Source organism: Teleopsis dalmanni, chromosome 2 (assembly GCF_002237135.1).
Source record: "Teleopsis dalmanni isolate 2A chromosome 2, ASM223713v2, whole genome shotgun sequence".
Lineage (NCBI taxonomy): Eukaryota > Metazoa > Arthropoda > Insecta > Diptera > Diopsidae > Teleopsis > Teleopsis dalmanni.
This window is the reverse complement of record NC_051847.1, coordinates 51,433,057-51,455,983: the sequence shown is the minus strand read 5'-3', so window position 1 is coordinate 51,455,983 and position 22,927 is coordinate 51,433,057. Positions and strand designations below refer to the sequence as shown.

At 26.6% G+C, this 22,927-nt stretch overlaps 3 protein-coding genes across 3 annotated transcripts in view; 1 reads left to right on the top strand and 2 right to left on the bottom strand.

The window, feature by feature from the left end:
- LOC119682433 (SAM50-like protein CG7639) overlaps nucleotides 1–6,255 on the top strand; it is a 246,151-nt gene extending 239,896 nt beyond the window's left edge. The window contains exons 2-8 of the mRNA XM_038095879.1: nucleotides 4,287–4,353; nucleotides 4,440–4,561; nucleotides 4,636–4,956; nucleotides 5,113–5,224; nucleotides 5,308–5,739; nucleotides 5,801–5,927; nucleotides 5,992–6,255. Coding sequence (XP_037951807.1) covers nucleotides 4,294–4,353; nucleotides 4,440–4,561; nucleotides 4,636–4,956; nucleotides 5,113–5,224; nucleotides 5,308–5,739; nucleotides 5,801–5,927; nucleotides 5,992–6,146 — 1,329 coding nt within the window. The 5' untranslated portion in view covers nucleotides 4,287–4,293 and the 3' untranslated portion in view covers nucleotides 6,147–6,255. The remainder of the gene's footprint in view (nucleotides 1–4,286; nucleotides 4,354–4,439; nucleotides 4,562–4,635; nucleotides 4,957–5,112; nucleotides 5,225–5,307; nucleotides 5,740–5,800; nucleotides 5,928–5,991) is intronic.
- LOC119682429 (SH3 domain-binding protein 5 homolog) lies at nucleotides 1,344–16,820 on the bottom strand. Its single transcript, XM_038095874.1, has 5 exons — nucleotides 16,371–16,820; nucleotides 3,942–4,004; nucleotides 3,701–3,878; nucleotides 2,515–2,717; nucleotides 1,344–2,446 (listed from the first exon to the last, which is right to left on the bottom strand). Exons 1-5 carry the CDS (start codon nucleotides 16,407–16,409, stop codon nucleotides 1,481–1,483), a joined length of 1,449 nt encoding a protein of 482 aa, XP_037951802.1. The 5' UTR covers nucleotides 16,410–16,820; the 3' UTR covers nucleotides 1,344–1,480.
- A 1,111-nt stretch (nucleotides 16,821–17,931) lies between these two features.
- LOC119682692 lies at nucleotides 17,932–19,112 on the bottom strand. The gene is made up of 5 exons (XM_038096185.1): nucleotides 19,030–19,112; nucleotides 18,818–18,968; nucleotides 18,467–18,623; nucleotides 18,295–18,394; nucleotides 17,932–18,238 (listed from the first exon to the last, which is right to left on the bottom strand). The coding sequence occupies exons 1-5, from the start codon at nucleotides 19,030–19,032 to the stop codon at nucleotides 18,005–18,007; spliced, it is 645 nt and encodes a 214-aa protein (XP_037952113.1). The 5' UTR covers nucleotides 19,033–19,112; the 3' UTR covers nucleotides 17,932–18,004.
- Between the last annotated feature and the right edge of the window lie 3,815 nt (nucleotides 19,113–22,927).

The window sequence follows — 22,927 nt, the reverse complement described above, 5'->3', positions numbered from 1 at the left end:
AAATCAACTTAGATAAAAGACACTATATACACTTATCTCAAGAATGCAAATCTCAGCATAATTGGCTTAGTTTGTTTAGCTTTTGCTTGATATTTTCAATTTAGTTCTAGTCAAGCCAACAAACAAAACTGATCGTAGTTTCTGTGTATAGCACACCCAGCTGATTTAAACAATTTTTGTTACGTATAAATCAGTAAATTTTTATTATGCCGCTTTGTCTTTTTGGAACTTTACAGAGCATACCGTAGTTCATTTTTTCAGTTGGCTCCTATATATATCAACTTTAACAATAAAAAAAAAATAATTTTTTGATATTTGAAAGACTTTTATTAAGTTTAACAAAGCGTATTTGTTAATCTAAAAGTTATTTTTAATTGTTCATAATTCTTACATTAAATAATCATTAACTTAATATAACTATAAATAAGAATATTTTAAACCATTTTCCGAACTTTTCTACAATTTTGTAGTAATCAGAACATATAATTCATTACATCAAAAATAAATTTATATTAACTATTTCATTTAACAATCATAAATTATCGTGTATTGATTTTATTTATTAATTTATACGATTAACTATTTAAAATTGTGTTGTATTATGTATACATATTGATATATTTCACAAGACTCCAAATTCTTTTGAATTAAATTGCATATTCTACTTTTAGTTTTAAGCGTTTATTTTAATGTCATTTAAAATGTAAAATATGTAAAAATCTATATTTTATTAATTCGAATTTGAATTATTTTTTATATTGTAAAAATGTAACTCTTAATAAATTTTCATATTTGAAATGTTTACTTCTATGAAAAACTCTTCTCTTCATAATATATATATATATATGGTATATACTTAATTCTATTTAGTTCGTTGATCATAAAAAAATAATTTCTATATGTTAGGTTTGCAATGTGAACCTTCTGCTAATTTTATTATGTAGTTTTGTTGAACTAATCACGTTTTGATTATGTGCATCTATTTATTAAATTTATTAAACACCGTTGCTATGGACACAAAACTAATACATATTTTTATTTAATTTTAATAATACAATAATATAAATATTTCATAAATAAAATTAAATTGACAAAGGAAAAGCAAAAAATACCTTTATACTAATATGGTGATTTAACATGAACAAAATATAAATAAAAATCCTTTAAAATCTCTAAGTACAAAAAAAGAAGAAAAATTTATAGATTTTGCACTTTTATTACATATTAAAATACAATCACAAATACATTAATTTTTATTAAATTAACACTTTATTTTTTGCAAATACTATCAAGTAATTTACTTAATTGATTATTCTATTTAAAATATAATCTTTTTAACCCTCTTTATATTTACTCTTTTTCATTTTTAAACTGAATATTATATTCTTATCAATCTCTTTAACTGTAATGCTCTTTAAGAATAATTTTAAATTTTAATAATTCTAGTAAAATTTTACAAATATAATAAATATTATTTACATTAATCTAATGAACGCCTTCGTTGTGTGCTGGATATGACCGTACGATCCAATACTTCTGTTGACAGTCGTGCTAATAAAGGCAGCTCACGCATTGATACATTAACCGATGGCAGAGGTTCTAGTTTATTTAGTTTTTTCAAAGGTTGCACACTATGCTCAGGAGTAACCGGCATACTTGTTGCATTTGTGCTGGAAGTAATTTTGATTAATGGTCCTTTATTTTGATTAGTGGGCTTTATTGATTCAGCTCCTAAAGAATCGGGTCTTATATTTTGTTGTTGTTTTTGTATATGTTGTTGATTGTTTGCACATTCTTTCAACAACATTAAATGATCCAATTTATTAACTGTAGCATTTAATTCGTGTTCCCACATATCATTTTGCTCTTGTTGTCCATCGCCACCTTCTATTGGACGTACAGCAAGGATTTTGACCTTTTGACGCAACGCTTCGAGATCACTTTCGTCAACAACTTCCATTAAATCATTGCTATCTATATAATCAGCTTCGTTTTCCTCTCCTTCAGAATCGTCCATAGTAGCGAAAGAATTCATTGCATTATTATCTAAATCACTTGAACGATGCGAGAAATTTCCAAGCGAAACTTGGCTGCTTGCAATAGAAGGATAGTCACATTTTTCTAATTCACGTTTAAAGTCTGGCAAAGGCGGTAATGTAGTTAATGTTGGCGAATTTAATTCAGCACCAACACCGGGTTCACGTGGTCCTGGTGGTGGTGCATTCATATCTGAGAAATCGCCACGCTGACGGTGTATGTCATCACTAATGCGTTCAAGATTACGCAAAGCTGTTGCATACGTAGTTTTAGCCGTTTGCACCTGGGCTTGCAACTCCTGTATGCGGTTCTTTTGTGTTTGTAATTGATCTTGACAGATTTGTTTTTCCTCAAAATATGGACGAGCTTTGTTAATGCTGCGACGAAATCGTTCTTCTAGTTGTTGTACCTAAAATAAATAATTGATTATGTTAATGTTAAGAAGAGGGATAAGATTGATATTGTAATTCGAAATACCTTTTGTTCAGCAGCGTGAAATATTTTTGTTTGCTCTTGGTGTTCTAGATGGCGATCAGCTTTTTGTTTTTCAGTATCAAAAACTTTTTGAGTAGCATGATTAAGCATTTCCTGCCAAGCGTTGTCGAATGGCCATTCATGGGAGTTGGACATAAAACGCTGTTCTGCTAAGGCTACAGTTTCTTTTGCTGCTGTGTGTATTTCTGAAAAAAAAATATTGTATTATTTGTAAAAAATTTATAACAATATTAGTAATAAAAAAGGCATGGCTTAGACTAGGGTTTCTAAATTGCTGCCTGCTTCATTAACACCAACGGTCAACAAAATATTGTATATTAGCGGTTTACTTAGCATTACTCTAACTTAAAATATGACAAGAAATCTCATCTTTTATTATAAGGTAATTTAGTTAACTGGCAGCTCAGCAATCTTGCTGAGAACAAGTCGTCTTCTGTATAAAATATTTGGTTGGAAATCAATCAAGTAGGGTCTTCACTTGTGGTTAACTGATATTTTGTTCCAATACTAAAGTTTTATGCAACCATTCAGTTTTAATTGTAAATTAGCTGATGCCAAAAATCTGATTTAGATAATCGAGTCGATTGTAGATAATTCAGAATAAATATTTGGTTCGTTAAACTACAGTTTTATATAATTTAATATCAAGATCTTAAATTTAGTTTTCAAAATATTCCACATATTATATATGTCGACAAAGCTTAAAGAAAATAGTTGACTTCTCGGAAATTCGTAATTACGTCCTTTATGCTAGTCCAGGATGAGTTTCCTGCTAAAATCTTCTTGATTTTTAGAAAATTTACTATAACTTTGGATTATAGAAAAGTTATTAAGAGTTGTACGTAATAGATTTCAGGCTTCCTTATAAAATTCCTTCCCTACAGTAGTATCAATTAGCACCCACCCACATCAATATTTGCCTTCATTCCAAACAAACGCCATCCTTCTTACATCCTAAATAAACCTATGTATTTGTCTTTATTTTTTTTCCTTTACACGTCCTTTTAAGTTACTATAACAATAATAGTAAATATGCTCCGATTTGAATGGTATGGAGATCATCTTTAGATATGGGTCATATACCCTACTGTCATTCGTATTATTACTTTTCATACCTTATATCTATATCTTTAAAATGATTAAATTTAAATAATTGAAGAATATATACCATTGGCTCGTTGAAATTTTACCGCCGCTTTTTGGCATTCAATTTGTGCTTCACGTGCTTTTTCAACGGACTCATAGTAGGGTCTAGCTTTTTCTATACAATTTCCAAGCTTTTTAGATGATAACTTAAGACGACGTGTAGATTCATTTAAGAGTATTCGAAATGTTGAATTTGCCTCCTAGAGAATATATGTTTCAAAAAATGAATAAATTAAATACAATATATGGTAATATATATTTACCTCTAGCTCAATTTCCAACTTATTGATAAGGTCTGTTGCGCTGTTAAGATTCTCAAGTTCTACCTAAAATTATATGTAATAAAAATTTTTAGTATGGCTTGCCTTTAGTGGTCTCATATATCATTATCATATTGATTTATACTTTTTTTTGATACTTTTTTAAATATTCATGTTTAACAATATACTTTATTGACAATTTACTTTCAAACATAATCATATTTATTGTTTTTAATTATTATAAGTTGTTATATAAACAATAAGTTTATAAGTTTATATATTTTAAAACGTTATTAAACATAATATATTTAAAATATATGTTAATAATATACAAATATTTCTTTTCAGTCTTAAAATGGCGGTAAAACCAAATAGGGCGGCGAATGAAAAAAAATATGATTTGGAAAAAATTCCGGTAAGTTTAAAAATAATAAATAAAATAAACATTTTTTTTTTTAATTTAGAACTTTATTTATTTAATGAATTTTATTTTATAAAAAGGCACGAGTAGATCGAGTTAAAGTTAGCGGACTTTTACGCACACATAATGACTATGTTATGAAAGCCGCCGAAGGCCTTTTCAGCGCTAAAAACTTTCAAGATGTTATGCTGGAGTCCATGAAGTAAGTAATAAACTGTATAACATTGAAAAAATAATTTTTATATAAACTATTTATTGATAACATATATAATGCAGTGCAAAATCCTATCTGCATGAGCTGGGCATCTTCAAAGACATATATGTGCGTGTCGATATAAGTCGTGGTGAAAATCCTTCCCCAAACGGTTATGAAGTTACTTTTACTGGCAATGAACTATCAAGAGTAGTGGGAACATTTGGCACGGAAGTGGGTCAAAACGAAGGTACATTGCGATCAGAATTAACATTTCCAAATATATTTGGACGTGGCGAAAGTGTTTCATTACAAGGTTCATACAGTAGTACCCGAGCAAATGATGTGACTTTAAAGTTTTGGAAATCATTTTTTCACACAAAATTCATAAAAAATCGACCAGAGTAAGTTTAAATTATATGCATTTTCAATGTTAATATTTTTTGCCGAGACTGATACGATGTCTTTATGACGAAAAGAAACTATTTAAAAGTTAGACGGATTCGTATAGCAAAAAAAGACAAGAACAAAATTGTCTTTAATTATGGTTTTTTTTCCAGAATCTCATTTTCAATATTTCGTCGACTAGACCGCATGGATGTTAGTTCATTTCAAACTTCTAATCTAGGCTGTATTGCTGATTTATCTTTGCATACATGGTTTCCCTTCAAGGTTGGTATTATATACGGATTATAATTTGAAAATCATTTTGGGTATAATATACGGATTATAATCTATTTTATTTTTTATTACAGTTAACACATTCCTTTCAGTATGAAAGTTCAATACGGGATTTGTCGTTGCTCAACAAAATGGCACCCTTTAAAATACGAGAACATTGTGGTCCTAAATTAGCTTCACTATTACGATATTCTGTAATATTCGATGAACGCGACAATCATGTGTTTCCAACAGAAGGTGTATTAATAAGATCAGTGAATGAATATTCCGGTTTAGGTGGAAATATTGCTTATATGAGCAATAGCACACATGCCGAAGTTAGTTTTCCGATTATTGGTAGCTTAGTTGGACAACTTTGCGGTCGAGTAGGCATTATAAAAGAAACAAAAAATACAACAACTCTACCGATAAATAATTTATTTTATTGTGGAGGTCCACTAACGCTGCGTGGTTTTAAATATGGTGGTGCAGGACCAGTAGAAGAAGGAACACCAATTGGAGCACAGGTATTATTTTATTATACAATTCTTTAATCATATATTCTAACAATAATTTTGTCAAAATCAGACTTATTGGTCGGCTGGTTTACATCTTTGGGCACCTTTACCATTCAATCGAGTCTTTAAAGGATTAGGAGATAACTTTCGAACACACCTCTTCTGCAACGTTGGAAATTTCAATTCATTTTCCTTAGGTAAAATATTACACTTAATATTAAAATATTAAAATAATAATATAATTTTATTTGTTTTATATAGAACGCATGAGAGTTGCCAGCGGTTTGGGTTTAGCATTTAAATTAGGTGACCGAGCACGAATCGAATTAAATTATTGTATACCTTTAAGAAAATATGCCAACGATAGAGTTGAAAAAAACAATTTCCAATTTGGTATCGGTTATGAATTTGTTTAAATATTTTGAAATAGTATATTTTTTGGTATGTAGTGCGTATAAATTGTATATTTTTTTTGACGAAATCAATGCAAACCTAAGGCTTTTAACAAAATTGTAAATAAACTTATTTTTAATCCTAAACAATTTTTAAGCTAAATGCTTAATTATAGTTGTTTTTTTTTGTTCCATATTTTTTTAATTGTAATAAATACTTTTTTCTCTTTATTAAATTATATTTTCGTGTTCATTTTTTATTTAAAATGTAAACTTTTTTTAACTATAAATAATTAAAATAAAACAAATTGTTAGATTATGAATACATATTAGACGCATTTATAGCCCGAAACAAATGAAACGCTTATAAATAAAAATGAATTCAACAGTTTTAACCAATTTATAAATACATTGTTAAAATCTGTATGTTATATCTGATCTTATCAATTATAATAATTTTTTAGATAGATTTAGAAATATTTGTCATTGTTATTTTTTTTTTTTAGTAAGCATTTAAAAGTTGTTTAAATTGTATCTATTAATTTTACACACCATCACATAGAAAGCAATAAATAATTTTTAATTTTATAATTAAACCACAAATAAGTTTTATAGAAATAGTAGAAAAGATTATATATGGAAATATAATTGTTAACATTGGATAATTTTAAAAAATAACACAAACTGTTACTTAATAGATTTTATTTGTAATAAAATCTCTACTTTAGATAAATAAATATTTTCTTTAATTTTTAAACTTTATTTTTTATATATTATTAAAACACAATAAAGCATTTTTGGCAATATATGAAAATAAAATAAAAATTGTTTTTACGATACTAAATGCCTAAGTATTAATATAATGTATAACTATGATTTTGTAGTTTAAATGCCTAAAATAGTAAAAATGGTAAGTTCGTACGTATGATTAAAAAAAAAAGAGTTGCAATTAAAAGAGCAAGATAATTAAAAAAAAAAAAAGGAATAAAATAAACATAAGCAGAGAAACGACGCAAAGGGTAATATCACAGATATAGATTAATCGATGTATCTGGCAATACTAGTAATTTCTACATATTAAATAGACCTGCACATAATTCAGAAGAAAAAGGAAGCTGATCGAAGATTTGCAGATCTATATTGGCTTTTTGGTAAAAATTCCAGTCTGTCAATAGATAACAAACTACTAATTTACAAATTTACAAAAAACGTCTTAAACGTACACTTCCAACATACTTAAGTATTAAGTATTAAATTAACTTTAATTTAAGTATCCTTTACTTTAGTTTATGTTTATTAATTTATTATTATTATTTATGTATTTATCTTTTTATTTATTTATTTATTATTTATTTATTTATTTTTTTTATTTATTTTATTTACTTATTTATTTACTTATTTATTTACTTATATATTTATTTATCTATCTATTTATTTATTTTATTTATTTATTTATTCACTTATTTATCTAATTATTTATGAAATGTATTGAAATTTGTATGAAATATATCATTATCATTAACATGTTATCTTAAATGATGATTTAAGATAACTGAAACTTCCAAATTTTCATTTGTTAAAATATTACTAGATATCTAAGATAGTTGTAATATCAATGGAAAAACAAATTGACCTGTAAAAATGAAGGTCTTATAATAATGGTACTTTAATTGGTGATTTCTATCTTTCTACATATATTCATATCTTTAAGTGTATAGAATCCAAGTTAACACTTCTGTACACTAAGATTCCTTGATCGTTAAAGTGTGATCACACCTACTTTACAGAAGCATTAGAATGTATAGAAAAAGAACAAGAATGTTTTTTTTTAAAAAGATTTAAATAGTTATATTAAGTGAATAATATAATAATATATAATAATAATTTACATAATAATAATACATGCAATAATAATATATATAATAATATATATAATAATCATATATATAATAATAATATACATAATAAAAATATATACATAATTTATATATATAATCAATAATATAATTAAAAAACAAATAAAAAAAGTTACTCTTTAAATATTTTCAAAAATGTAAATGAAATAAATTATTTGTTATTTATAAAATTTATATTTTTTTATAATTCAATTTTATTACATATTTATTTATTTTATTATAAATTTTGTTTTTTATTATATTTTTATTATTATAACTATTATTTTACGAAATATGTTAATAATAAAATAAAATAATATAAAAAAATAAATAAAATTATTAATTTTAATTTAATATATATTTATTATTATGCGAAATAAACTGTAATAAGTCATTCATCTTTTTTAAGTGTAATCATTTATTTAATTTGAGAAAAAGAGTTTTAAAAAATAATTATATAATATATAATAAAATTATAATAAAAATTAGCTTGTGCAAATCTACAAACAAGAATAATTAGTTCTAACTTATAATAGTACAAATAAAAAAAATAATTAATAAATATATTAAAACAAAAAATTGTAATTCGAGGGTTAAAGTAGAAGTGAACCAATGATTTATTTGAGTAAACACTTCCGTGGAGTGATAAACGAAACATTTTTATAGCCCCGAGTGAAATGAAAATTGCATACAGAACACAGCAAAGTCCAAAACAACACTTAGGGCAGCAAATAAATTTCAAATTAAATAGAAGAGGAAAAACTATTTTTTAAAAACTAGCCCTTCACTGGTATTGAACCTGCGACCATTAAAATTTTCGTGCACAACTTGTACACCGCTCAACCAATTGAGCTAACGTGTATACTATTTTGATCGTGCATAATGATAAATTTGTGGTACTCACGTCATGTTGCAATAACAACGCATAAAAGCAACATGTTGCAATAAAAACTTAACAACGCATAACAGCAACATGTTGCAACAAGTCAACAACATGTCACAACAATTATCAAACTTGTTTATTGCAATTAAAAATGAACGAACATTTTATTTCACGATCGAACTTTGCGTGAACAAAATGTGAAAATGTGTTTATTTCACGATCTAACTTTGTGTGAACAAAACGCGTGGTTATTTACAATCCAACAAGTCTTCATTCAACCCGAAGATTGATACAAACATGTTTATAATAAACGATTAACAGTTAAAAGAGCAAGTTATTTATTGCACACACAAAAAAGAAATATTTAATTTCTAGAAAAAAAAGGTTAAAGTTTAAAAAGAAGAAAAAAAAAACAATTAACTTTTTAACTGGTTTTGTGATATGAACAATTATTATTTAGTACAGTTCATATATTTTCATTTTTTCGGTAATTTAAGTTTCAATTCTTCAAAAAGTATAATGAATAAGAATAAATTCTTCATATGTATATGAAAACAAAAATTATATATATATCAAAATTATATATATTTTTAAAAACTTATCAAAAATGTATCATATTTTTAATAATGAATTAACACCTGATAAATAATCAATCTTAATAATTATTAAATAATTGCTTAAAGGTCAGCTACTTATCTGAATTCTTTAAATTAACAACATTTTACGAGAAAAACTTGTGACTAAATAATCATTTGGACCTTCAGATCACGTATTTTTCTTGATATGCGTATTCTCGATATAGTAGTAGAAAATTTTTGGAAAATAGTTCAGTAATCTTCAACAAAACTCGCCACCATAAGAAGACAAGACAATCAAAATTTTTACCTTTACTTTTTTTATATTTCTATATAGCAACTACCAAAGTTAGAATTTTTATCTATCAAAATCACCTGACGGGTATTAAGTGATTTTCTTCAACTAATTTATAAAAAAATAGACTTCGTTATAGATAAACCATGTCTCCGGTGGAGTGATGCGGAGTACTAGCTGCATTTGATGTCCGAATCTGAAGAACACGCGCACGCTGCAGAGGAGCCTGGAGAGACATGCTGAACCATGCTTGTTATGGCCAAATACATAAGTAGGACTATTTTAAATATTAAACTTTATTAAAAAAGTTGTAATATATAGTCCGCCTTACATAGAGATTACATTATAGATATTGTGCAGAGATTGATTCAACTATTTGGAAAAAATTCGTAACCATTGATCCAAAATAAGAATGTTATAATTTATGAGCGGTTCGTTTATATAAAAATTACGTAGTATCAGGTATGTAAGCCAAAAGACGGATTTGAGAGGCTGAAACAACCCACGATATCAAAAGACTACATTTATCTATTCGCTATGACTAGACATTAGGTCTGTTCCACGAGCTACTCATAGTAAAACATGAGTAAAACAGAAATAAAATTTACACAAAAATACTTGAAAATTTGCTGGTGGAACGCGCTTGTGTATACACAGTGTTTACTCAAAGTTACTATGAGTAGCTCGTGGAACAGACCTATTATGTATACATATACACATAAATAATTATCAATAACTCATATACATGATTAAATAGTATTCGACATAACTTTTAAACTAAAATCCCCTCGTGAAGTAAATTTCTGGTTATGCCAGGTGTAGATATAGTATATCGGTTATGCAAATTGATACAGAAGTTTAGGAGTCTATATATTACAATAAAAAAATAACTAAATTTAAATTTAATTAGGTTGTATGGTAAATAAAAGTATAGTCGACACAACATACTTTCTGAAAGCCCTCCCTGTCATGTTAATTTCTGGTTACGGAACTGACATATGTAAATATACTATAATGATTATGTAGTTCGATACAGTGTTTTAGGAGTCCATTTGGTACAGGGTAAAAAAAAAATAACTAAATTTTAATATATAATATATTCATACATATGTACAAGGATTAGGCGATTGAAGTGTTACCAACTACACACAGGTATATTTGTTGTCATATTGCCAACTACGTGAAATTCATACCAATGCCAGCTGTTTATATTGTTTACAAGCTACCACAAGCATTTCTTCTAAGTTTTAATAGAACAAAAGCTATACCAAATGGAATTCAGACCTAATAGTGTGATTGCGTTATTTTTGGCCTATTGTTCGTGAGCTCAAACATCTTAAAGTGAATAAAATGTTTGTGTATCGTACCATAATTCGTTATAATAGTACAGGCAGCGTCGTTCTCTAATCGTTTTCATCGACCCTCTGGTGTTAAAGTCAATGCGGTTTATTATCGGGAAAATATTTTGGAAATTGGTTTAATGCTGTGGGCACGCAAACATTTCGGTCGTAAACCATGTACGTCCCAACAAGACTCGACACCGACTCATAAAGGTCGTGTGAACCAAGAATGGTTAAAAAATCATGTTCCACCCTTCATTTCGTCTACAGAATGGGTTTCGAATTCGCTAGATACAAATACGATGGTACCAAATGGACTTCTAAAACGCTGAATCGAACCATGTACGTCCCAACAAGATTTGGCATCGCCTCATAAAGCTTGTGTGAACCAAGAATGGTTAAAAAAATCATGTTCCACACTTCATTTCGTCGACAGAATGGCTTTCGAAATCTCTAAAATATATACCAGTATGGATGCACCAAAGAAAACCATTGTTCAGAAATGTGCCATACTACCGGAAGATCACATTCGTGAAGCATGCAACTCATTTTTTAATCGTTTGAAAGTCATAGTCAAAGCAAAAGATGGCCACATTGGGGTAGAGTAAATGGATTCTGAAATTTTGATTATTTTCACAAATTTTTATAGTTTGAATCAATAAAAAATAATTTCACATAAAAAAGATATGGTCGCTTGAATAGGCAACACTTCAATCGCCTGTACTTATACCGATTTATTTTTACTAAATTTCTTTTTTAAATATTTACAAAAGAAAAGACAAAACAACGTAATTATTTCAACCTGTCATTGATATTTATATTAAAAAATATTGTGTAAACTTCCTGTTTGAAAATCTTACTTCACATACTCAATAGATTTCTTTATAGTCTAACTACATTACAATTTTCTAATTTGAGTCATCAATGCATTTAAAAAAGTATTTTACAATGCAAAATAAATTGTTTTCGGATCAAAAAAACTATAAAAGTTCATAAATAGTAGTATGAACTTTATTTCGAATAGATGAAAACCGACCGCTTAATCATTGGAACCGACTTTAAAGGAGAATTAAATTACATGGGATTTTTTCAATAATAATAACAATTAAATAAGTAATATATATAATATACACATACATACATATGTATATTATATTAACAATAGCAAACTATTTAAAAATTTACTTAACCATGCATTTTTTCTCTACTTGAGAGACAGCGGCATTGTCAGTTGTCGTCAATCACATGACGTGCGGCCATAATGGCAACAAACTGTTTAGCGTTGCTGGTGCCAGACGCGGGCAGGCACGAATTGTGCGTTTTTGCGTTTGTCCGTCTCTACAAATGCGAAAATGTATGCATGTCTGTAAGATATTACGGAATTTCCAATGTTACAAGGCGCTAAGCTAAGGTGGTTTTTGAGTTAAAAATAATTAAATTTGATTTGTATAAATCTATTAATGTGAAAAATAGTTTAACGTTCATGCGAAAGTGTGACAATCTTGTTATTGTTTCTAATTAACAAAACTCACTGACTTGCCAGACAAACATATATGTATGTACATACATAATTCACGATACGTTCACGATTTATTTAAATACAAATTAACGGATATTTTTTAAAGCCTGGTACATAGCCCAAAAGCGAGTCGGTGATGTTATTATGCCGGCATGAATGCATTCTTGCACGCACTGGCGAACAAAATGTTGGTATCACTGGCGGGCAAAACATCACGGTAGACTGAAATTAATTGATCGTTTCAAGAGTAAAAATCGTTTTACAAAGCAAAAGCTTCATGTCGGTATTTTAACATATTTATATACAATACGGTTATAGTTAATCTATCCCAAATGTTTTTAATGGAATGCACTATATTAGAATTATAACTAGAACGAAAATTAAATTCACAGTTATTTATTTGAATTTCATTATGTATTGTTTGAAAGTTCCGATGGTTAAAGCCGAGTTCGAGAAAATAAGGCAGAAACATGTTTCAAATCTTGAAAACCATGTTAATCTGCTGGTAAGGTCTCTTGCTAATACAATAAATTCCTCTGAAACTGAAACTGAATGATAGACGATGATAGTAGGATGATAGATCCTACTTTCCCAAAGATTATGTTGTTTACTTCAACTTATGCGCTGTGATATCTGGTAAATATGCCCTGGCTACTTATTCAGAGGCCCCTTAAAATAATTTATAATTTATTGTAGTATGTATACATATTTAAAATAATTTATAATGTAATGTTATTAATTTTTAAGATTCTAAAAGCGGTTAAATAAAGACACATTGTTAATTTAAACAAAAAAATTTATATATTGTACTTGTAATTTAGTACTTTTTTGGTTTTCAAATTTTAAGAAATTAAATATAAGAGATAATATAATGAATTAAAAGGAATTTAGCTGCAAATTACGTATTCCATCTATAATAATTTTTGTTAATTAAAAATCAGAGTAAAAGCGGAGTAAAAACAATGTTAAAGTACAATATACTGCTCGCTGTGTCAATAATTATGTACGTTACCGTACGTATATATGAGAGGGGAGTAAAAATGATTTATAATTTTTGTTAAGTTTAAGAAAGCAAAACAATATTTATATAGAAACATATATACATTCTTACTATTATATACTTAAGTAACAAAGAAATGGTATATAGGAACCCACACAAAGAAATTATGCATTCTTTTTCATACTCATTGCAGAAATTCTGGAAACTTACATGAAAAAGTAACTAATAAGCATTTTTTCTGTGAATGCTCACCTCTGTACTTCAGAAGAAACAGGTTTTTATAGTACTTTTTTGACAGATTATCAGATTGTTCATCTGTAAGAACGAAAGGCCTATTACATTTTTCGCGAGGAATTTGGTAGCAAATTGGCGAAAAATCGCTAATTGAGGCCAGCGAAAAGTTATCTGTTGATCTATCACTGCAATCAACCAACAAAGAAATGGGATTAGAGATGATACTCAACTGGTTTTTAGGGCCTAATATGCTAAATAAATTTATAATTTTCCAATTATTAATATTCAATTACCAAACTAATACATTATTAAGCTTTAATATTTTTTGATATAAATTTTAATGAAGTACATTAACTAAATCAACTGCACATTACGATCTATTAGATTTATTACACCGCAGATAACCAAAAGATAAGAAAATGGCCTCTTCTAAGACAAGGTTCATTACATTGAATCGCAATTTATTTTAAAAATTAAACTTTACTAAATTGCGGTAGTTGGAGTAAGAAGGCGGAGAGGTAGACCTTGTCCTCGCTGGAGCGATCAAGTTGAGAAAGCACTAATCGCACTTGATGTACGAAACTGGAAGACGGGGCCTGGAGAGATATACTGACTCAAACCGAAGTAATTGGATTTACTTTCTGAGCTGATACGCATTTTGAATTTTTGCATGACTAAAATGAAATAACTAAATGAAAAAGTTTTGCACTTTTATTCTTTCTGAACGTTGGTTTAACGATCAAATTTGAAATAAAATGTGTGTGCGTCACAATCATGTTCAGATTAGATTTGTATAATAAGAGACCACCATTATGAATTGTAGATCGTCAATTCTAAGCAGATTATTTTAGTATCCACATAATAATATAACAAAATCTGGTAAAATTGAAGTTATTCAGACGATATAACAACATCATTCTTTAATCCGGCGATATAACATATTTCTAACGTCTTTCTTACTTCTTTGTAGTTAAACGAATTAACGACATTCATATAATCAGAATAATTTGAATGGCACACATTATCAGTAGATTATCTAAATTCATTACTCATAGTAGTAATATAAAATTAATTATGTGTGTACTTTCTTTTTTAATTTTAGATAGCATTAATTAACACTAATTTTAAGTTTTTATTTAAAAATTAAAAATGACTTTTGTTTATTTCTTATGGTAAATTGTAGGCCATTATAAAAATAAAGTATCATAAAAGTTGCTCTGTAAAAACAAATTGCTATGACCCGATGGAATTACAGTCTTCAAGTGGTACTCGTATCTATACGGCAAATCCACATGCTCGGCAGCACTCACAACAGATTTGAAGGAGCAAAACTCACGTTTCAACAGAATCTCATCGATAGGTACAACTGTAACCACATGACCCAATGTTCCCTTGGGAACACAATAGAATGAAGAAGAAGTAGGTTTACTTACAGCTCAATGTATTTTAGGTCATCATGCTAGGAGACTAAAACTCCCTTTCAACTATACCTGCTGCAATTGTGTAGAGGACGATTAAAGTATTTCCCTTATAACTTTAGGAACTTTCTTTTTTGAGAATCTTGATCAATTGCAAGACCTCCCACTTCTGAATAGCATTATAAGCTTTGTTAAAGGTTCTAAGCGGTTCTTACCTTTGAGTTTTTAATTATATGGTAATTCAATGAGCCTATAGGCATAAGTGTATAGCCGGTATAACCTAACTTACATGGAAATTGTTAGACTCTATAAATTAGTCTGCTAATTCTAATACATATCAAGGTACCAAATATATGAACGAATACTGACAAGCAGTAGTGCCAATTAACAGCATCAAAAAAGTAAGAAAAATTAACAATAAAAATAAAAATTAATTTAGAGTAAAAGAAAACTCTATATAAGGATTTTCAATAATGAAACTAAGGGCCATTTATTATAAAAATATTGCAGAAAAACTTATTATCTTTCAGTTTTATTTATATAAATTTTACTACCTTCATTTATTTATCAAAAAATTGATTAAGGTAAAAATACTTTTTCAAATGCGGATGTTCAAAGTCAGAAAATACATTTTTGGATTTATTTATATTATTGTGATATTATGGATATTACGAAATATTATGGAAGTCAATAACACTGACATTTACTGCTTTCTTTTTTAATTTAAAGTTATAATTAAATAACATAAATACGATATAATGTGTATTATAATTTAATTGAATTGTAAATTATTTTCGCATATTTACATTAACAATTAACAAAAAAAAATAATTTTTTTCTTATGATTTATGTTTTTAAAAAAATCAATTGTCTTATTTCCGTTCCAGAAAAGTGTGAAAAAAAATTAAATTAAATCACCTGTACAACATTGAATGTCATTACTCATTCCAAAATTTAATGAGTAAACAAATAAATTTAATCTTAACTATTATTTTTTTTATGTTGTAGCAATTAATGTAAAATTGCATGCTCTTGACTTTTAATTGCTAGTTGTTGTTGTTGTTGCTTTTCTTTTAATTATAATTTTACCTGAATTCGCGGGTCCAGCTCGCATTCTTCAGCCGACATTTTATGAGTTTATATAATGCAAATATAAATATTTTGTTTTTTATATATTTTAAAGCAATTAATTATTGTTAAAAATTTTGTTTTGACAGAAGAATTTATTTTTAAAAATATATTTTTGATTTACACATTTCGCTGACAGAAATAAATTATTGAAATTACTTTCTTTGCACACTGTTTCGCTCTCACGCAAAGCTTATTAAATAATTTTGTATGGAATTATCGACTGCGTTATTTTTTATTTTAATTACAATTATAAAATACTATTATTATAGGTTATAGTTTTAGATGAGATATTTATTTTAAACATATATATATATTAACAAAACTACACTTAAATTGAACTTATTTACTAATCTATTCAAAATTTTGTCATCAAATCCAACTTCGCCCGAGACGAACGACGCAACAACAAACGAAACTGCGAATTACGAAAACAAGTCAAAATAAAATATTTTGAAAGCAGTGATACCAACTTCAAGTTATAATGTGCACAGTGGGAGATGGAGAATATTTATTATTTTATTTTTACAATAATGCGCCAAACTACACTAAAGTGAGTGTATAGCACAAGCACTTCTTATATAAAGTTAGAAGATATTTTATTTCCCTGGCTATTGTTTTATAAAATATTCATATAAAATAAATAAACGTAATTTTGATTCTAATTTTATTCAATCTTAGACAAAAATTAAGTTAGACATAGGGCTTTGTCGTATTTCGTTACAAAATCAAATTAATATTATAATACAACTACATAAAAAAAACATAAAATAAATATTATGATTGGATTGTAATTTCTGTAAAATCAAGTTGATATTAAATTAATAATTCACAATATTGTAATTGCGAATAATTATAATGAGGAGAAGGAAACCTCAGAATATGTCTTATGCAACTGGACTACCTTGAAAGCGGGATCTTAGTCCCAAATCAAATAGGTAAAATCAAGCCCACAGCAATTATGAGATTTATAAATAATGTAGAATTGTTTTAGTTGGGCTTTTAGGCGCACAACAGAACATTTAGGTCGGAGTGCATTCATAGCCTATTATTTAATAATAATAAATTAAAGCAAAACAAAATATAATATTAATATTGGTGTATTCGGAAACGTCAAAATATGGCAAAAAACAGCAAGTCATTTACTATAAAATCTACAATACTAAAGCTAAAGAGAGAGAGAGAGAGAGAGAGAGAGAGAGAGAGAGAGAGAGCGAGAGCGAGAGAGAGAGAGAGAGCGAGTATATTACAATAAACACTGTGTTATGTAGTACAAATAATAAATGGTCCTGTGCTTGTTACTTTGTTTAAAAATTGATTTTAAAAAATATTTTTGATAAATTGTGTAATTAATATGTTTAACCTTACCTATATAGTGGTATATTTAATCTAATATTTTAATTGTAAGCCTGATGTGTATTTATTGCAATTTAAATAAATAAGTTAAAGGTCAATCAAAAAAGTTTAAAGAAAAACAAACATTAATTTTAATATTAAATGGGTAAATTTTATTTTATGTTTTATATGTATAATTTTAATTTAATTATTACTTATGTCTACAATACATAAACCTAATTAAAAAGTCTTGGGTAGATTTAATCATGTTCCATTTCATTATTTTCTAATTCTTCATAGATAACGTTAAAAATTTTTCGCTTTAAACGTAGTAACTTTTCATGTGGGAGATTAGCTTCTTTGACTTCTTCTGCCAGTGATCTAAAATAGGTTGAAATACTATCTTCTTCTTGTGAACGCATCCAAACACAAGTTTCTTGAATACTTAAAGTTGCAGTTTCCAAAAATTTCTTTAAGTCATCGGTAGTATTATTCTATATAATATTAATTTATTAATTAAATTTCAAAGATACTACATTATTATCATTACTGTTGGTTTAATTTTTTTTGACTTTTTGTCGCTTTGTGATGATTCTTCCTCAATTATAAATTCATTGAAATACTCCTCATCATCGGCTTTCTCCCATTTGCTAATTCAAATAACACGGGTTAATAAAATAATTTTTTTAAATATATTATTCTGCTGATTTTATGATACATACTTTCGAATTTTTGGTATATCATCAAGAAATTGCAGCTGGTAGTAACATTTCCATTTTCTTTTCTTACTAGCAGCACTGGATGGTGATTTCTGCTCAGATCTCTTGATAAAAAAGTAATAATCTCGTAAGTTTTTCCATTTTTTTTGAGCATTTTCACCTAAAATATATATTGCATTTATTTATTGTTTTTAGTATACAGAAAAAAAAAAATCAGTATAAACATTTTGGCGAAAAATAAAAAAATGTTTTCAATTTGGGGAAAAATAAGACTAATATTTTTTGTCAAAATGCGAAACAGTTATTTATAATACTATTATATATAGCATAAACTATTATACTAATCAATCTTACTTGTTATATTTAAATTCGAAGCTATTGACCGCCAGGTTATGTCTTTATATTTTGTGTTTCGATAGTTTCGGCTCTTCGAATTATATAAACAATCATGCTTGCGTACTGCTTTAATTAGTTGCTCTTCTAACTTCTCTTCCATTTTTTCTGTCTAAATTATTTTATAAATTTTTAGGATTTCAATATATGTATGCTATAAACATATTACTTACCATTTTAATTCAAGTTGTATAACTAACAAAATAAAAAAAATTGCTAAAATTACATATACATTTATATTTGGACTTCTTATAAATTTTATTAAAACAGAAGAGAAAAAAGAAATTATGCTTTAAGTATGTTTCACACAAATAAAAACAAAATTAATAAAAAATTAACGTATCACGCAACTGAAAATTGTTACACTTTGCAATGACGTTAAAATTATTGAATCCAGATGGCATCACCAATAAAAATTATTGGCTCTCGTATCGCGCACAGAAAAATATATTTTTCTGTGTTTTAGTAAAGTAAAGAATTATTTAACATAAATGATTGTCACCTGTTTTATTTTATATAAGTTAATACTTTATTTTCAAATTTCTTATTTAAATATATTATAACAAATTCGGATTACGAAAAATTGACAATTCCGAACAACACTGCGATTATCGCTGAACTATTTTACTCGCATTGAATGTGCGTTACTTGCGAGAACAAGTCAAAACTGAAATATGGTATAAGAGAAATATCGCAAACCAACAGTCGTTGGAATCATTCGAAATATGCGCTTTTTCTTATGGATATTTGTTTTTGTTTACTTATTCTTGTTTATGCCAGTATTTAGATGTATTTATATAATATATAATATTAAATATTATATTTTGTGGTATAAATTTACTTTACTTGAATAAATAAATATAAATATGTATTTTAACATTGTGACTAATATGTCATGAATAAGTAAATGTATTCATTATTAAAAGAAAACAATTATTATATTGTATTATTACGAATATCTTATTATTTATATTACTTATTATAACTTATGTATATTGCTTATTACTAATTAATTATACTAAGATATATTAGCACACTGTTGATACTGCTCTAAATAAAAAATGATGTCTATTTTTTATCCGTTTCATATTTCCTCATCATTTTTTAATGTTTCGCCGATCTAATTATTATTATATGGTTTTAAAAATTAAATTCGTTTTTTATTACTTTACCTACATTCATCAGAAATTTATCTTTTCCTATATAGTACTTCATTTAAAATAAATCTGCAGAAATTTCATATATCATATTAATTTCATAAATCTTATCTAAAGAAAATATTGTATATTATTACAAATTCAGTAAACATTCAGTATAGCGAATACCTAATATAATGAAGGATAAAATCATATCAATTAATATTGAAATAGAGTATGAGAAAAGTGCATAAAGGAGAATATCTTCCTCTGAAGTAACATCTATATTGATCTGTAAATATGCTGTGGAACGCTTAATGTTTCTATATGGTAGACTATAGGACACTTACAAAAGAAAGCATATAAGAAACAGAGCATCAAAAAACAAATCAACTTCAAAAAATATATTCAAAAAATAGTATATGATTAACCTAAATTTATATTATTGTCAAATGTATTCAAGCGATTTAATTGATTTAACGTCTACTTTATAAAATATATATAAAATGTTCTGACTTACGTTCATAGCATATTTAAAATTTTTTCCATGGTGACTTAAAGTAACTTCTTACAACTCGGTGGTATTATGGTCTTATTGAATGTTTTTTAATTTTCTGATACGCGCTATCAGGTTGTAGGTCTTAAGGCTAATAGAAATAATCTTTTAAGTACACATAATATAATATACATAAAATATACATAAAAAGTACCTTAAAAAAATATATAATGCTTGATATTTACAGATCGAAGTTATATCGACATCGCAGTAAAAAATATTGTCAGAATGGCTATCTTTAAACAAATTCACTGTCAAATTGCAGAATTAAAGATATATAATCGTGTCTCAATATACAGTACCAATATATTAATGTATAGGTATGTGCAGTGTCGAAGCACACTTATAAATATTATACCTATCATATGTTTTTTTAAATAAAATAAAAATAACTTTCATTCATATAAGAATTCTGCTTATATTATTAGAAAAGTACAGGTGAAAGATAAATTTATTGAACTTAAATTTAATAACTTTTCCAATTTAACATAGTTATGGAAGATGTTATATATATAGTTAGAATCCAAAGCCACTACCATTTTCTTTTGAGGGATTCGACATTTTTAAGCTTTTTATACTCTTTACATCGTTGGGTACTATAAAATGTTACAGTTCGTTTATAGTATTTTAAATATATCAAAAATCCTATTCGTTAGCTCACAGTTCCCGATGCGCTATTGATTCTGCAACATTTTTTCAAATGTCTTAATTGTGCGTTGATTGTTACAGTCATGATAGTCGATTTCTAAAACTTTTTACATACCAGTTTTTGATTTTTTCACGGTTCTCTTCTTCTCCTGTTTTTAAAAAGGATCTGTAAATATGCCTGTTTAACAACACTACTGTTAGATATTCTGTTAATATGACACAACTATTGCAAGCAGTGTGTTTTTATATATCACACAATATTTCTAGACTTTATAACCTCTATATTGGTATTTTAACATATTTTCTAAAACACGTTTGTCATTTGTATGAGCATATATGTTGTCCGCAATATCTGCCTCTCAAGCTCTTCAAGTTGGTTTAGAACTATATTTTTAAAAACGAAAAATATGGTGATACTATGTTTGGTGTACCATCTACATTTAATTTTCCTTAGTTGTGATTGTATCCTCTTAAAGGTTAGTCAGATCTCAATAGTTGGTATTTGATACTGACATAAATTATGCATTTAGAATTATAGCTTTTAATTTGTATGGCTGATGCATTCGCTAATTTTTGATATTATTTGTCTACAATTAATAACAAGTTGTATTATGAATATAACTTTGTAAAGATTATTTATTAATCCAGTATTATTTATTAATTTTTACTTTACTCTAAATAGTCTTTTCCAAAAATTCTTATAATAATTTTTGTTACATATATATATGTATATATATATATATATATATATTAATTTAAGAGATAGTATTTATTTATTTATGTAAAATGTTAAACAATTTATTTTTTTATATTATGTTCTAATCATTTTTATTTAACTACTTTGTAACTAATTTTAAATTAGTAAAAAAAAATAAGTTTACTTGTAAAAACAAAATTGTTTATTAACTAAAGAAAAGGCCATTTCTGTTTTATTGTTATTACATATAAATATGCATATTATATGCATACGTGTTAAGAGTTTATAATCATATATACATATTTTTTGTATTTTTTTAATTAAAATCAACTATTTATTTAAAGAATAAAGAAATTTTAAATAAACTTCATTTAATAAAGATGTTTGAAGTTATAAAATTGGAATAAATTGTAATTGTAATTGTAAACATTATATTACACATACTAATACATTATATTTATATGCAGTGTTAGTTTAAACCCAATACATATCCATTTATTGAAATAAAAATGTTATATAAACTTAAACATCATAACTTTAATTATAAAAACATTAAATTGTACAAAAAACTGTCAATTCTTTATTTATATTTATAAAATTTATATATATATATATATTTTCTATAAGTTGAATATTAATTTTTAAATATTATATAACGTTGTCGAGGGTTATTATTATATTAATTCAAAAATAGTTTGAAAAAGGACCTTCACCCTTCTATTTTTGTTAAATACAATCATTTTTGTAATTTTCATATGATAACCGATAGTTGAAAATATTAAAAAACCCATTTAACATAACAAATAAATTTAATAAAAAAAAAAAATATAACTGTCTTTTACGAAAATGATTTGATCAACAAATACGAAAAATAGTTTTTTTTCACATTTTGGTTCTATGTGGAACATATGTGCGACATAAAAGTGGAACGTAATAAATGAAAAATATGCTGTCAATAATCAAAAAATGAAAACATTAGTCGTAAGCAAATAGTTCCGACAATATAATTAATAATTATATATTCATTTTGATCC